This window comes from Phasianus colchicus, chromosome 1, assembly GCF_987193195.1.
Source record: "Phasianus colchicus chromosome 1, bPhaCol1.hap1.1, whole genome shotgun sequence".
NCBI lineage: Eukaryota > Metazoa > Chordata > Aves > Galliformes > Phasianidae > Phasianus > Phasianus colchicus.
Genome location: NC_143436.1, coordinates 77,976,778 through 77,992,305, shown reverse-complemented (window position 1 = coordinate 77,992,305; position 15,528 = coordinate 77,976,778). Strand labels below are relative to the sequence as shown.

At 44.6% G+C, this 15,528-nt stretch overlaps 1 protein-coding gene across 2 annotated transcripts; it reads left to right on the top strand.

Moving 5' to 3' along the window:
- Positions 1 to 6,699: 6,699 nt before the first annotated feature.
- Positions 6,700 to 14,877, top strand: NECAP1 (NECAP endocytosis associated 1). 2 transcript variants are annotated; one of them, XM_031611517.2, is made up of 8 exons: positions 6,700 to 7,361; positions 9,550 to 9,650; positions 9,802 to 9,906; positions 10,279 to 10,360; positions 11,080 to 11,188; positions 11,272 to 11,467; positions 12,514 to 12,607; positions 12,955 to 14,877. In XM_031611517.2, exons 1-8 carry the CDS (start codon positions 6,961 to 6,963, stop codon positions 12,965 to 12,967), a joined length of 1,101 nt encoding a protein of 366 aa, XP_031467377.1. In that variant the 5' UTR covers positions 6,700 to 6,960; the 3' UTR covers positions 12,968 to 14,877. The 2 variants fall into 2 exon arrangements, with proteins under 2 accessions (XP_031467377.1, XP_031467376.1); XM_031611516.2 differs by having other exon boundaries at positions 6,703 to 7,361; positions 12,728 to 14,877.
- The last annotated feature ends 651 nt before the right edge of the window (positions 14,878 to 15,528 follow it).

Here is a 15,528-nt window from a genome sequence, read left to right as displayed (position 1 = left end):
AGAATTTCCCATGTTTCAGTCTGCCCCAACTGCCTGTCACCAGACACCACTGAGCCTGATTCCATCTCCTTTACACACACCAATCATTCCGTCATAGCCCTTTTCTGCATGAAAGGCAGTCCAGTCATCTAAGTGGCTTTTCACAAGCCTCACTCTGCTATGTCCCATATCCCTCTAGTACTGCAGAGCTCAGAACAGCATCCAGCACTTTAGATTTGGTCTCACCAGTAGGGAGGAAGGGGAAGAGCCTTTCCCTGCAACAGCTGGCAGCACTTCTAATGTAGCTTTGAATGCTGTTAGGCTTAATTACTGTGATGGGATAGTACTGGCTCATGTTCACCAGGACCACAAGATCATCATTCTCTACAAAACTGCTTACCAGTCAGTTGGCTCTAAGAATGTATAAATGTATGGGGTTATTCCTTCTCAGATACAGAACTTTGCGCTTCCCTTGAACTTCATTACGTTCCTGTCTGACTAATCAGCCTGTTGATGTTTCTCTGAGTTCCAGAAAAACCATCTGGTATGTCAGCCATTTTTGTATCACATGCAAACTTGTTAAGGGTGCACTCTGCTTCATCATCCAGGTTCTTAAAGAGTTAAACAGTACCAGAAAGTAGTATTCAGTAGTATTCTGCTGCTGAATACTACTAACTTGCACCTAATTGGATTTAGCTCTTCTGATCACCGCTCTCTGAGTCCAGTACTTCAATCCACCTCACTGCCCATTTTCTGTCAATTTGTCTGAGGATGATTGTGTTGAAATTAACATTGATAGTAAACCTCAACTGGTGATCATAATCAATTGACTAAAACCTTATTGCAAGTTACAATTGGCATTATTTCAAATTTGTCATTGTGAAACTGCAGCAGTCTACCAGTTACTAGTTACACCCATATAGTATCACAGAATCATAGAAGGGTTTGAGTTGGAAGAGATCTTATATACTGCTTTTAAGCAGCTCTGCTCTGTTCTTCTCCAAGGTTTGCCTCTCATTAACCTCTTTGCCTTAAATCTAGCAATCAGGCAAGCAATATAAAACTGGCAGTCTGTAAGCAGAGAGACAGAGCTTTATTTTACATTGTAGCATACATCTGCATTAAGAATCGGCTCCAAATATCCCTGCTCATTCTTGTGCAAGCTGCACAAAAGTGTTCAACACTCTCTTCCTAGGCAGGTATCTGTCTGCCTCAGTGCGCAGCCTGGTAAGGCAGACTTTCTTCATCCACACCGCAGGATATGGACCTCTGCTTCTTGGGCATCAAGATCCACCATAAAGTAATGTGTGTCAGCCCCTCTCTCCTACTTCAGAGAGGCAGAACTAGCTGGCAGAGATGAAAACAGAATTTTCACGTTTGCATAATTCCACGATCAGTTTGGGTACTTAGCTCACACCAGTCATGCATTGTCATTGCTTCTATGTATTTACTCATATAGTTGTCCACATTTTTTATTTTAAAAATGGCAAGTTACTTTTAGATCTGCCAGTTAAACTAGAAGTTTGCTGTTTTGTTCTTATTAATGTCTCAAGGAAATGTCACATATACATAGATTGCTCCAGAAGTAATGCTGCCTACTTATTTCTGAGGAAACCACAACAGATAAAATGAGCATAGTAACTCTGCTTGATAGAGAAAATTCTCAGCTACAAAACAGTATTTGTCAACATTCTAACCACCATTAGCTATGCATTCTCACCAGCGATGAACAAGAGCCAACATGCCATGTTCTCCAAAACCTGCACCAGAAAAGGTGACCCACTGTCACTGAAACACAGCATCTACCACCTCACTGTGCTCACATTCGCTGTTTAGTCTCCATAAATGTTTATCAAGCATTGATGAATGTCAATGGGTGCCTTTTTTTCCACATGAAGGAATTCAATGACACACCTTTGCTTCATATGTACTTGCATGTCAGATGCTATTTTGTTAGATTGCTCCACTACTGCCATCTATCACATAGCAACAAAATGTAACAGAATATTAGCAGGAAGGTTCAGCCTCTACTGCCGTAACACCAACATCCAGTTCTAACATCATGGGCCAGTATAGTAAAACAGGAAGCATGACTTTCAGAGCTGCCCCTATAAAATGTATAATATAGTTGTAGAGGAAATGCTAAGGCACAGCTTGAACCAGTAATTAAGCACCTGGTGGGAAGGCAGGGCCAACCCAGGGGAGCTCAGGTGTATTGCACCTGAGTGACCATAAGGGGTGGAGCCAGGGGAGGAGGGGGAGAGGGAGGAAAGTATCTCTGGTTATTCCTGCATATGTGAGGTTTTCTGGAGGTATGTAATTCCTTTTCCTTTATTTCTGTTCGTTGTTGCGTATGAGTGAATCTTTACTCACTGTAGCCTGGGATCTTGCTATTCTGCTGTCATTTCTGTGCTTTCTATTGTGTTATACTCCTCTTAAGTTTGGAACTGTATCTTTTGAAGTGGCCCCCCTGCCCACGTTCACGCTATGTGTGGTAGTGTGTCTATACATGGCTGTAGAACTCATGGATTTATTACAATGATTTAAACAGAATATACAAGGGACTGTAGTGGCTTGGCTCTTAAGACTATAGGACATGGGAGCTGAAAGCGTGGTTCAGTGATTTCTGGACATGCATCCATCACCCCACATTCAGCCCTCAGACAAAGATTACACATGACTATAATGCATAATGATAAAAATCATTCTCTAATTCAATGGATAATGGCTGCATGTAGAATCATGTGGCCTAATTAAAGCAATGTCCCATTAAATACTGGTCCATGGACTTTGATGGAGGAACTTCAAAATCATATTAGAGGATTTGGAACGAAGAAGGTGATTTATGATGCCACTTTTGAGAGTCTGGACCCGGCTAAGTTTTCAGCAGGAATAAGAGACCTCATTTTACACCAGGCACTTCCCCACCAGTATGGCCTACTGGTGTCTGTACTTAAGCCCTTTAGTGGCCTCAGAGGCCATCATCTAGCGAACAGTCCAGTTGGTGGCTGATCTAGGGGAAATGGAGCACGTATAGATCAGGCACAGTATCTGGACAATGAAAGGGCAGAGGTCCTCCCTGTAACTAAAACTAGGAGACCTGCCCTGCAGACATCTTGATAGGAACCCATACAGGTATCCTAGAAACAGATGTGCAATATTTAATCCAGGCTGGTATTCAACTTGCAAAAACTGATTTCCAGTCAATTGTGCCCTCCTCCAGCTATGGAACCAGCTGGAGGAAAATTAAAAATTTCAAAACACCCCCTAATAAGCAGGGGTAAGAATAATTGAATGAGTACAGTAATTGATGAGAACATGGAAAGGAAGAAGAGGCCTTCAAGCAAGCAAAACTAGCTTTTAAACAGGCCCAGGCACTGGGTATATTCCACCCTACCCTTCAAGCCAAACTAGATCTCCATGTGACTTAGAATGGGTTCAGCTGAAGCCTATGGCAGTGCCAGAATTCCATTTGAACCCCAGTTGGTTTCTGGTTTCAGAACTGGCATAGAGAAGTGAGGTATAGTATGATTGAAAAACTGGCCACCTAGTCTGCATTACAGGCAGTACAGGCAGTAACCCAAACAGCTGAAGTTATAGTTAAGATGACCTTACTAACTCAGGGAAGGGTGACAGATCTGATCCACCTTCCTAAGACAGGGGTGGCCCAAGCACAGACAGTGGCACAATGGGATGCCTATCTCAGCTGGAGGAGAAGTCTGTCTTAATCACTGTTGAAAGAAGAGCTCTAGAAGAGACAGTGGTTGCTCCAAGAGTCTCCTTCAAGAAGGGAAATATCCCACTCCTGAAGATGTCTGGTATACAGATGGGTTTAGCAAGGATAATCCAAGCAAGTACAGAGCAGTAGCATACCATCCCTCCAAACAATCTGGTTTGAACAGGGAAATAATCAGAATAGCCAATGGGCAGAACTGTGAGGTGTGTGAATGGTTATAACCAAGGAACCTGGTGATGGTGTCCTGAATAACTGCACAGATAGTTGGGTAGTGTACTGGGGACTCACTCTTTGGATTGCACAGTGGCCACCCATGAATGGACTATTCACATCTGACAAATATGGGATAGAGATACGTGGTTAGACATATGGACCATACATGCCTACCATGTTTCTGGTCACCAACCTTCACGGTCACAAGGAAACAATGAAGATGACATACAGACTTGAGTCCGATGGACTGAAAATTCACCCTCTGAGAACATCGCTTGCTGGTTACAACAAAAGATGCAGCATGCAGGACAAAGGACAATGTGGGCAGCTGCTAAAGCATGAGGGCTGCCTATACAACTCTGATGATGTTGTCCAGTTATGTTGAGACTACAGTGCTTGCTCTAGGGTGAGACAGGTTTTTGCCCAAAACAACAGCCCATCTTGCTAGAGGACACAATCCTCTCCCATGGTGGCAAGTTGATTACATTGGGCCCCTTCCTTGGTCTGAGAGGGTGAGATATGCCTTGACCTGCGCTGACACAGCAAGCAGGCTAATGCAGGCCTATCCAGTGCCAAGAGCAAACCAGGCATATACCATCAGGGCTCTCACCAAGTTGATGGGTGCCTAGGGGACACCTCAAGTCATCGAAAGCGACTGAGGGACTCATTTCACTGGTGCAGTGGTACTATGCTGGGCAGAAGAAAACAACATCGACTGGAGATTCCACCTGCCGTATAATCTGACAGGGGCAGGCCTTATTGAATGCTATAACACCAGTCTTAAGGCTGCCTTGAAGACAGACTCTCAATCCCTGCAGAGGTGGACAAAAAGGCTCTATGAAACTTCCCAGGACATGAATAAAAGGCCTAAAAATGGCAGACGCAGTGCCCTGAAGATATTGCAGATGACACGAGCCTCCCTGCTTAGGATTGAAATTATGGGCACCAATAACCAGGTAAGACCCCAAATTGGCGATAAAATAATCTTCTCCCTGCCTCTGAAAACTAAGGAATTAGGTACCCGTAGAACAGAATGGTCTTGAAGCTGCAAGAAGGACCAAAGTGGTGTGGCCTATTTGTTACCTTAAGGGAGACTGGTGGTGGTTGAGGGATTTCTAATCCCCCCAGCAATGGGTATATGGCTTGCAGACACTGGGTCAACATTCTGGTTTTCATCACTTAATCATGTCCCTCTGGCAAATCAGGACTCCTCCTTTGGTACCTAATATAGCTATGCAGTCTCAGATATTGGGCCAAACAGGATGGTACGTATGGGCAGGACATTCCCCAGCACAAGCCTAAGCGTTGACCCAGGACAGGAACATGGTCTCTATCTTGTTGTGGAGGGTGGGCCTACACCTTTTTGTATCTCTGAAACATCTATACTACTCTCTTTGAGTCCACAGGATCACCAGGAGTAACGTGATATCAGCATATTCCAGTGTCACTGTAAGATCTGCATGACAGCTGGTGGTGGACTACATGGGACTGATGGAACACAAGCCAAACCTTCCCTTAGTCCAAGCAACTTTGTGTCTTGCGGAGAACTATCAAGTATTGGCCAATGAAAGAACATCGACTTCAACCATAAACCAATAATCATCTCATACTTTGTCAGTCTACGTCATGATGGGCAGTTATACAAGCATTGCTTTGTACTGGATTACCATAAAGGAAAGGGTTTACCTTTAACCTGATCAATTATTGGTTCATGCTACGGAGGGGTGGAGTATAGTGGAAATGCTAAGTGACAGCTTGAACCAGTGACTGAGCACCTGGTAGGAAAGCCAGGGCCAATCCAAGGGAGCTCAGGTGCATGCAATGCACCTGTGTGACCAGAAGGGGTGAAGCCAGGATCTACCCTTTCTCAGAACTCATTTAAGAGTTGGCAGTGGAGGTGAGGGTATCTTATCTGGAGATCCCTCTATACTTGAGACTTTCTGGTTGTAAGCAGCTTCTTTCTCTTATTTCTGTGCCCACTGCTATCATGTCTGAGCAAATCCTCACTTGCTGTGGTGTGGGACATTGCTGCTCTGCTGTGTTTTGGAAATTATTTGGAAAGCATTGTTGTGCTTTCCATCATGTTACAATAATTAATGTATATAAGTAACAAAACATTTTAATGTTTAATATTTTTATTAAGATGGTTAGAAAAAGAGAGGAACAAAACCATAGAACTAGTAGGATTTTAGACCTTGTTTGTGTAAAACTAAAGCACTAATTTGGTTTGGTGACAGTGGTTGTAATTCTTAGTGCTCAGAGTATTTTTACAAAGTTTTTCTCATTTTGTTCTTCATCCTTGACAGTAGGATATATGTATACAAAGCATGTACTGCCAGAAGTGATGGCATGAATAAGGCATGACTGTAAAGCAAAGGATATTTTTCTTGCAACAGTCTGAAGAGCAATAATCAGATATTTAACTCAAAACTCTGATTGCAACTCTATACATTCCATTTGAAAAATGTGTTTATGTCAAATGGAGTTGCAAATATACCAAAGAAATATATATTTTTTTGTAATCTTGAAACCTATTCTCACATTCTTTTTATCAAAACAAAGTGTGGCTGCATATTTTCTTTTGCTGTTCATGGGGCTCTATTTAGTTAACGTATCAAAATGCATAAAGTTATTTATCATAGCTTGAGTTGGCACTGCACTACATTCTTCTGGTGTCCTGGTTTCAGCTTAAACAGTGTTAATTGTAGGCTGATGGTTTTGTTTTTCCTGAGTGATGGCTGTGGGTCTGGGGCTTTCCCAGGCGCCCCGTGCGGGAAGCCCGTCCACTCCTCATGACGCTACCGTCACTCCAGGGCAACCTCTGCTTCCGCAGCACTTCAGCCCCGGAGCCAACAGATATGACTCCGCAGCAGCCCACGGGTCCCTACCAGCATTCACCACCGCTCTGGAGCCCTTCCTGGCTCTCCCCAATCCCGACTGGCTACCTTCTGCGCCAGTCCGGAACCTGAGCTAATCGGAAGAAACTTGGATACCGTAGAGCGCCCGCAAGACTTCATCAGCCCGCAGCAAACATGGCCGCGTCAAGATCTGCGAGCGGGGGTAGGGGGAGTGACGGCACTGCCAAGACCCAAGATGGCGCCGGCTCCTATTGTATTGTCAGAACCGATTCCAAGATGGCTGCCCCCTGCGGAGCGTTTTGCTGCCAGGATCCAAGATGCCTTCCCCCACGCCTTCGGCGTGACCTGATTCCAGTAAGGCCTCACCAGCGCCCCCAGACGGTGTCTGACCTCATCAAAGATGGCTGTTGGAAGTGCCCCGTCTTATTAGGCTCTTATCCCTTATTCCTCACTGGAGTGCTGGGGTTTGCCTCTGAGATGGCGGCGGCTGAGCTGGAGTACGAGTCTGTCCTTTGCGTGAAGCCTGATGTCAGTGTGTACCGCATCCCGCCACGAACCTCGAACCGCGGATACAGGTCAGAGGGTCTCGTGGTGCCGGCGACCGGGGCCGAGCTGCGCCTAGCGGGCCAATGCTCGGCGCGGGGCTGTGCGCGGCTCCAAGGGTCGCCCCGTGACTGCCCTTGCCTGATCTGGCCCAGCCCTTATTGCCCTCTCACTGGGCTGGCGAGAGAACGAGAGGAGGCATTCTTGCCCAGGGTCGCATCAAGGTGGCGGCGTCTGTGCTGCAAGGGCGCAGCTACAGGCAGTGCCGCGGCCGGTGTGGGAGCAAGGTGGTGATCGGGACGGAGCCGGTGCTTAGTGCCCCACTGGAAGCAGGGTGCAGCAGCTGTCGTTACTGTTTGCCTCCTAACCGAGATCGTATTGCAGCGTCAGGCCTATCGGATTTCATAATCGCCTAGACGGGACAGAGACTGGGGGGAAGCCATAAGCAGATCTGTGGAGTAAAAAGCCATTTTTATGCGTGTGCTTGTGGTTGTGCTAAAACTGCTGTCCTGGTAATAGATGTGCATCCTTCCGCATACCCTCCTCTTGTTGCCTCTGCAAAGCTGGCACAGCTAATGCAGCATGTGGCTCTGGTGTTCGCATAAGTGATCAGCTGGCAGGATCCCTTCTGTGTGAATAAGCAGGGGCTTGGGAAGCAGGTTTTCATAGGCACTAGTGTCTGCTGAGCTGCTCTCTGGTTGCAAGCAGATCAGAAGTACTTTCTGAGGCCATAACACTTCTAGTTTTGCTGACTTCAGCTACAGATGACATACTAAATACTTCTGATAGATTTTAATCACCTCCTGTGCCTTAGTCCCTCCCTTCAGGTCCCTTGCAATGAACAGGGACATGCACAGCTAAATCATGTTGCCCAGCCTTGCCTTGAGAGTCTCCAGGAGCAGGGCATCTACCACATCTCTAGGGCAGCATGTTCCAGTGCCTCAGTCTCACTGTGAAAGCCTTTTTCCTTATATTCAGCCTAAATCTATCCTCTTTGAGCTTGAAGCCATTTCCCATTGTTCTGTCATCACAGACTCTGCTAAAGAGTTTCCCCTTTTTTTCTGTAGCTCCCCCTTAGATATTGAAAGGCTGCTATCAGGTCACCTCTGAGTCTTGTCCAGGCTGAAAAGCCCCAACTCTCTCAGCTTGTCCTCACAGGAGAGGTATTCCATCCTTTGGATCATTTTTGTGGCCCTCTGGACAGACTCCAGTAGGTCTGTCTCTCTTGTACTGAGGACTCCACATCTGGATGCAGTACTCCAGGTGAGGCCTCCCCAGTGCAGAGTAGAGGGGACAGGATCACCTTCTTTGACCTGCTGGCCATGTTTCTTTTGATGCAGCCCGGTTGGCTTTCTGAGCTACAAGGGCACATTCCTGGCTAATATCCAGCTTGCCATTCACCAGTACCTCCAGGTAATTTTGGCAGTGCTATACTCAATTTTTTTATCCCCCAGCTTGTATTGGTAGTGAGAGTTGCCTCACCTCAGGTGCAGGGTCTTGCACTTAGTTGAACCTCATGAGGTTCTCCTGGACCCACTGCTCAAGCCTATCTAGGTTCCTCTGGATGGTTTTCTGTCCCTCTGGATGGGATAATCAAATGTTGAACTTTTGGCTCTGGCAGTATCAGGGAGGAAGTCAGAAGTTCATGGTTCTTAAAACATATTTCTGTTTGTAAACTCCTGTAGGTTAGCCTGTTTTTGTGTGTGTTTTGTTGTTTTCTTCCCTTTTCACAGCAGTCTATTTGATGGGCTATCAAGATGGTTGCATGTATGATATTTCACCTGATACGTGAAACGTAAAAGCCTCTAGATTCAGACATATTTGATATTATTTTACAACAATGGGGTAAAATAATGGATTGGCTTTTCTTTATGTTAGCTCTTCCTAGAAGATACTCATAAATTATTTCTTAGTCCCTTCTGGATTTACTGTTCCAAGTGAGTTTTTGGGCTTCAGTGTTCCCTCTTTTGCAAGCTTATAAAGGTAGAGGCGAGCTGATGTTCTTTGGTTGTTGTCTATTTCCCTTTATATGGAGGAAGGACAGACCAATCTGAATGATGTTTGTGGATTGGCAGCAGTAGAGGAGAGCTGAGATCTGGTGTGGTGTTTGAAGGGAGAAGACCGCCTCATGTGTTGAAGGTTTGGGAATGGAGACTTTAGCTGAGTTGGTTGGGCTGAGGGGTTGAGATCTAGTCAATGAACAGCTGTTTTTCTTTTCAGGGCATCTGACTGGAAACTGGACCACCCGGACTGGACAGGGAGACTTCGTGTCACTTCTAAAGGCAAAACTGCCTATGTGAAACTAGAGGATAAGGTCTCAGGTAAGGGGAGTAAGGTGGCTTGCTGAAATTGTGACTGTGGTTGCTAATTATGAGCCTATTCTCCTAAGCCTGCTCATAGCTGTGTGTGACAGTCCTGGACGTGCTTTAGAAAAACAGTTGCTTTCCTCAGTACTTAATTCTTTATTTGTAGGGGAGCTTTTTGCCCAGGCTCCCATTGACCAATATCCTGGCATTGCTGTGGAGACTGTGACGGATTCCAGCCGTTATTTTGTGATTCGGATTCAGGATGGGACTGGTGAGTTGAGTCATGTATGCCAAGTGTTGGGGTGGAGGACGCTCAACCCGATGAAGCTGTGTGTATGTGTGTTGGATTGAGATAGTGATGGGAGTACTAGGTAGGATGTCTAGAAGGGTGGGAAGGAAAGGTTGCTGAGAGGGGTTCTCTGTGTTGCACAGGGTCCAGGGACTGGGGAGGAGCATTCAGCTTCTGAGAGTATCATTCAGCGTGAAGAGAGTATCCTGTAAGCTAGGAACAGTGAAATTCTGTGAGATGCTGGTTTCAGCGGTAGATCAATTGGAAGGAGGTAGCACAGAATGGTTTTTGGAGTGAATGAACACAGGCCCGTTCACAAGGCACCTCCAGTGACTCATTCTGTCTCCTTGATAGGACGAAGTGCTTTTATAGGCATTGGTTTCACAGATCGTGGTGATGCCTTTGACTTCAATGTGTCTTTGCAGGATCACTTCAAGTGAGTTGTGCTTTTCTGGAATGCTGTTTTTCCTCTGGCCCCTGGAATGTATTGGGTGGTGGTGCTCATTCACATAGCAGAGGTTTCCTTGGGAAGGTCATGAAGCCCTGCTCTGGCACGATTAGGAATGCTTGAATGTATTACCAACTGTCATGTAAGCTGGGAGTCCTTCAGAGTCCAATCAATAGAATCAATAGATTCATTTGGCTTAGACTTTTATGATTATCTAGCTCCAACCCCCCTGCTGTAGGTGAGGACACTTCCCACTAGACCTGGTTGCTTAAAGCCCCATCCAATCTGGACTTGAACGCCTCCAGGGAGGGAGCATCCACAACCTCTCTGGGCAGCCTGTTGCAGTGTCTCACTATACTCAGTAAGAAATTTCTTCCTAACATCTAATCTGAATCTACCCTTTTCCTCATTCTGTTGCTACATGCCCTTCTTTCCTACGTTCTCCTCAGCTTTCCTGCTGGCCTCTGAGTCTTATTCTTAAATCCTGTGACACTAGAGACAGTCTCTCGGGTTTGTGGTGTTTTGAGCTTTTTGTCATACTATACTGGGAGCAGTGAGGTAGTTGGTTTGAAAAGGCAAGATAGTTATTTGTCAGTTACTTGTGGAAAAGAATCATGTTGTTGTGTTGGTTTTCTTTGTTTTTTTTTTTTTTTAAACTCTGCTCCTATTTGCCACAGTCTCTTATCTTTTCCCTGTCGTCTTTTTAGATGGGTGAAGCAGGAAACTGAGATCTCCAAGGAGACCCTGGAAGCTGACACACGTCCTAAATTGGATTTAGGGTTCAAGGAAGGGCAGACCATCAAACTAAACATCGGGGTAAGGAGCTCAGTTGACCCTGCCTCTTTTTCTGGATATTCCAGTGGATAATCTTTTTCACTTGTCCTTTCATTTTTATATAGAACATGACAACAAAGAAAGGAGGAGCAGCCAAGCCTCGTGTGTCTGGATCAGGGGGCCTAAGTCTGCTGCCACCCCCGCCAGGAGGCAAAATTGCAGTCCCTTCAATCCCTCCTGCTTCTTCCACATCCATTGCCAACCATGTCTCACCACCACCCATGCTGAAATCCAGTAACATCAGTAACATGAGCAATGCAGGTAAATGTTAGCAAACAATCTATCAAACATTAGTAGGTATATAAAGAAGGTAGAGGGAAGTGGCATTCAAGTTCATTGTAACACCCACAGAGCAGTTTAAAAAAAAAAAAACAAAAAAAAAACCTATGAAACATGTACCCTGAGGTCTTTTCTGTCTTTGACCTGAGGATCTCTGTGTTTGTTTAATAATGCTAGCCCCTTGAATAGCATTGTAGCTTGCAAAAGGAGAAAACAAATAATGTGGCCAAAATGAGCTGGGCAGATAGGTATGGAATTTAATTACTTGGATTCTTCTGAACTTGTATGTGCTTTAGGGACACTGGCAGAGCTGTGTGGAGTGTTCAGAAAAGGAGTGCTCAGTTGCTTGCTTTCCTTAGGGACGTACAGATAGCCCATGGGACATACAGATAGCCCATGGTTGTTGAAAGGTGTAGGTGAAGCACTTCTTGAGAGGCTTTAAATAGAAAAGGAGCTAGCTTTCAGTATGAAGACCATAAGGTGCAAAATATAGTGACATTGGGCTGTAACTAAGAGGTTGTTGAGTCTTCTGGATGCTGAATTAAATGCATGACCACAGGATGAATGCTAATGATATAGCACTGTTTCTGAATTCACAGGCATACACAGACCTGAGTGAGAAGAAACCACAAGCTTCTGATAGGGCTGGGCTGCAGTACTGTACTGATAGCAACTGTTATGGTTGCTGTGCTTGTGCTGAGAACTTGGGTTTCATTGGAGGGGATAATATGTTGTAAACCTGCCAGTTCATATGCTAGATAGAGACCTAATGGATCTTGAAGATAAAATAGCCCTATAACAGGAACTGGAGCCTCAGTGCATGTTTGACAAAAAGGGCTACAGTTAAAACAGACTAGGCCATTAAAGGTTGTCACTTTCTTCTTCTCAAGAGCTGGAGTCCATTTAAAGATTCTGTTCCACTGCATCCAGTAGTTTGTATAACGTGACAGTTTAAATACCTGCATGTTGTTTTTGTTTTTTCTACTACCTTGACAGATTTCAGATTTTTTCCTCTTCTCCTGTCTTAGATATTCTTTTAGACTTAGATGCTCCTGCATGTGCATCCAAGACACCAACATCAACTACCACAGATGTCTGGGGTGACTTCAACGCTGCATCCAGGTAAACTGTGATGAAGGGGACTGTACACAGGAAGGATGATATTGTAATATGTGCTAAAGGAGCAGTGAGTTAACAGGCTTTGTTAGGGGTACACCTTTGACTGTCCTTTCTTTCTTCCAGTGGTGTTCCTAATCAGGCTCCTCAGCAGTCCAACTGGGTCCAGTTCTGAATGGTTAAAGCAGTGGAATGGAATAAACTGATGACCAAGAGTCTAGAGGCACAAATAGAGTCATAGGGGGCACAAACCTCTCCAATCTGCAATCAAAAACAAGTCAGGACAATTTTTTTTTTTTTTTTTAAGCCAGATCTTTACTTCAGTCAAAACTTAATATTTTTTATTCCCACAGTGAAACCCACTGAACCTGAAGGGAATATCCTGACTCCTCACAAGGTGAGCAAAGGGAAGAGAGCCTCATCTCTTCTACTCACTTGGCTGTTGCGTGGTACATCCTAGCTCTTCTCTATTTTTCCACATAAGAAAAGAAAGAATCCTGAGGAAAGTGCATACAGGAGGAGTCTGGGTAGATGTCTCTGGGTTCTTCGTCCTTTAAATTTTTCGGTTGCAGACCGCTTTCTGCATTCACTTTCAGTAGCAACTTGAGTTGCTATGGCTTGGCCTTCAGAGCTGAAAACTGTAACTTTAAATGGAAGCTGTAAGCTGTCATGTTTCTCCTGAGTCTTAACAAAAAATGCCCTTTGATTAATCCTGTATGTGGTGAGGAGTGAATCTTGCTGTGCATGCAGTGTACTTCCTTTTTTTGGTGCATTTCTTGATAGTACTGGATGTTCCTGTACCCCTATGGGAGGAATTGTGCAAGCCCTCAAGTAGACTTGCTGCCCGTATGATTTAGCTGCAGCTGGACACCCCATCATGAGGCTCCTTGCTTAGCTTGCAGATTCTCTGGAGGAATTTCTCACCTTCTCTTCTTCCTTTTCCCCTCTTCCTTCAGGAAAGAAAATAAACTCATTATCAGTGAGCTGTTTAAATGGAAATAGCTTTGGGGGGAAAAAAAAAGCCTTTTTTTTTTTTTTGTAATTAGGTAGTTACTTGCACTCAATGTCAATTTAGTTATCCCACTGCTTAGCATTTCATTTTCCTGTGACACTCTGCTGAGCCCTTACCTTTATTTGTCAAGCGATGCTTGTTACAGTGAGAAGTTAACAATAAGTATTGCATATTCAGGCGGCAGTAAGGACCATGGTGGGATGGGGTTACCTTCTGGTGAAGGGACAGTCACGTGTGCTTTCAGCTTGTATCATTTGGGCAAAAAATGTATGGTAGGCCTGATCTTGAACTGTGACAGCCAGGTTATCCCATCTGGGTTCCTTGGTGATTTTCTTCAAAGAAAAGTTTCTGAAGGCCCTTTGTACACTATTTCATCTTCAGCAGCTATGAATGTGATCTGGGATGCAAGTCTGCTGATAAATATGGGAAAGCCTGCTGGCAGGCTGAAAATCTCCCAAGCCCCTCCATGCTGTCGAGCCAAAATACTAGCCAGGATGATGGTCACAATGACTAGAACACTAGCACTTCGGTGCTTCACTAGAAGGCTTCTTCCCATTTTCAACAACAAACCAGCTCAGTGTCAACACTTTAGTAACTGGGATATGCAACTAAATAGTGCCCTTTGGAATTAAGATTGCCTGGTGAGGATGTTAAAAGAGAGAGTAGTTAGTTGTATGTACCTTGCATTTGCAAAGCTCTGAGGTCTGTTTTATCCTTTTACTACATTGAGGGCATTTTGGGGACTACGTTTCACTGAGACCATCACTTGAAAGTAAAACTATTTTTGAAAATAGCTCTGCACTTCTTGTGGTAGTGGGGACAAGACTGCTCTTAGATAATATATTTTAAGCACTCATTCAGTCCTGATGACCTGACTCTCTTGATGTCCCCTTGTTTCTCCCTTCCTTCCACCCTCCTCCTTTCCCCACCCCGCATTATACTTAAGCTCCTTGCCTGCTCAGAATCTGTGGGTGGCTATAATGTGCTAGCTAAGCCATGGACTCCACTGGTTGGCTTTTTTTCCCCTCCTCTCTCATAGCATTGGCAGGTCCTGTCATTTCAACTATGTGTAAGTTCTCCAAACCAAGAATGTTCACAGCACCAGTTAAAACTAATTAGGAGCCTCTTCCATGTTGTCTTAGTATTCTGGAGATAATATATGATGTATTTGAAAAAATAAAAAGGCAAAAATTAAAGATATGTATATTAAGCATAAAATGTATTGGTGAAATTGTAATTAAACAAGTAACCTTGGGGAAAAGAGTATCATGAGTCTAAGTTGTCAGATTATTGTTTTAGAAGCACTACAGAGTGAAGATCTTTGTCTCTAAGAAGATCCCACTAGTCTACTTGTTCTTATGTGAACATATTACTACCTACAAACTGGGCAAGAGCAGCTCTAGAAACAAATCAAGTTCAGCCTCTGGGCAAAGAAGTATGAGCGTGGAAGAAGGATGTAACCATGACCTATAGCTGAAGTGGTGATGGGGGATGGGGGGAAAGCAATGTGGAAAACAGACTTGATTAAAGGGATATTTGTTTCTTGATAAGAATGTGGATAAAACTAGCAAATGAGAGAACTTCTGATTATCTTGCCAACTAATATTTCAGACATTAGAGGTTCTACATCCTGTAGGTGTTTGTCAGAATTAATTCCTGTGGTGCCTGTGAATGGGAAGCAGTCTTTGCTGACTGCAGAGATGAGCAGAGGTGATCTGAGGTGGGCCCTTTGTCAGGAGAAGGCAAAGACAGAGTGCTCTAGAAGGAAAGCAAGCTGGGAGCTTAGTCAGCAATGTAGGCAGTGGCTTCTCCAAAAAAGAAAAGTCTGGTGGAACCTCAACAGGAAGGTAGAACAGGTCAGGATGAAGATTCAGATCAACAGGGTACATTGCCAGGCATAGTTGTAGGTCAGATA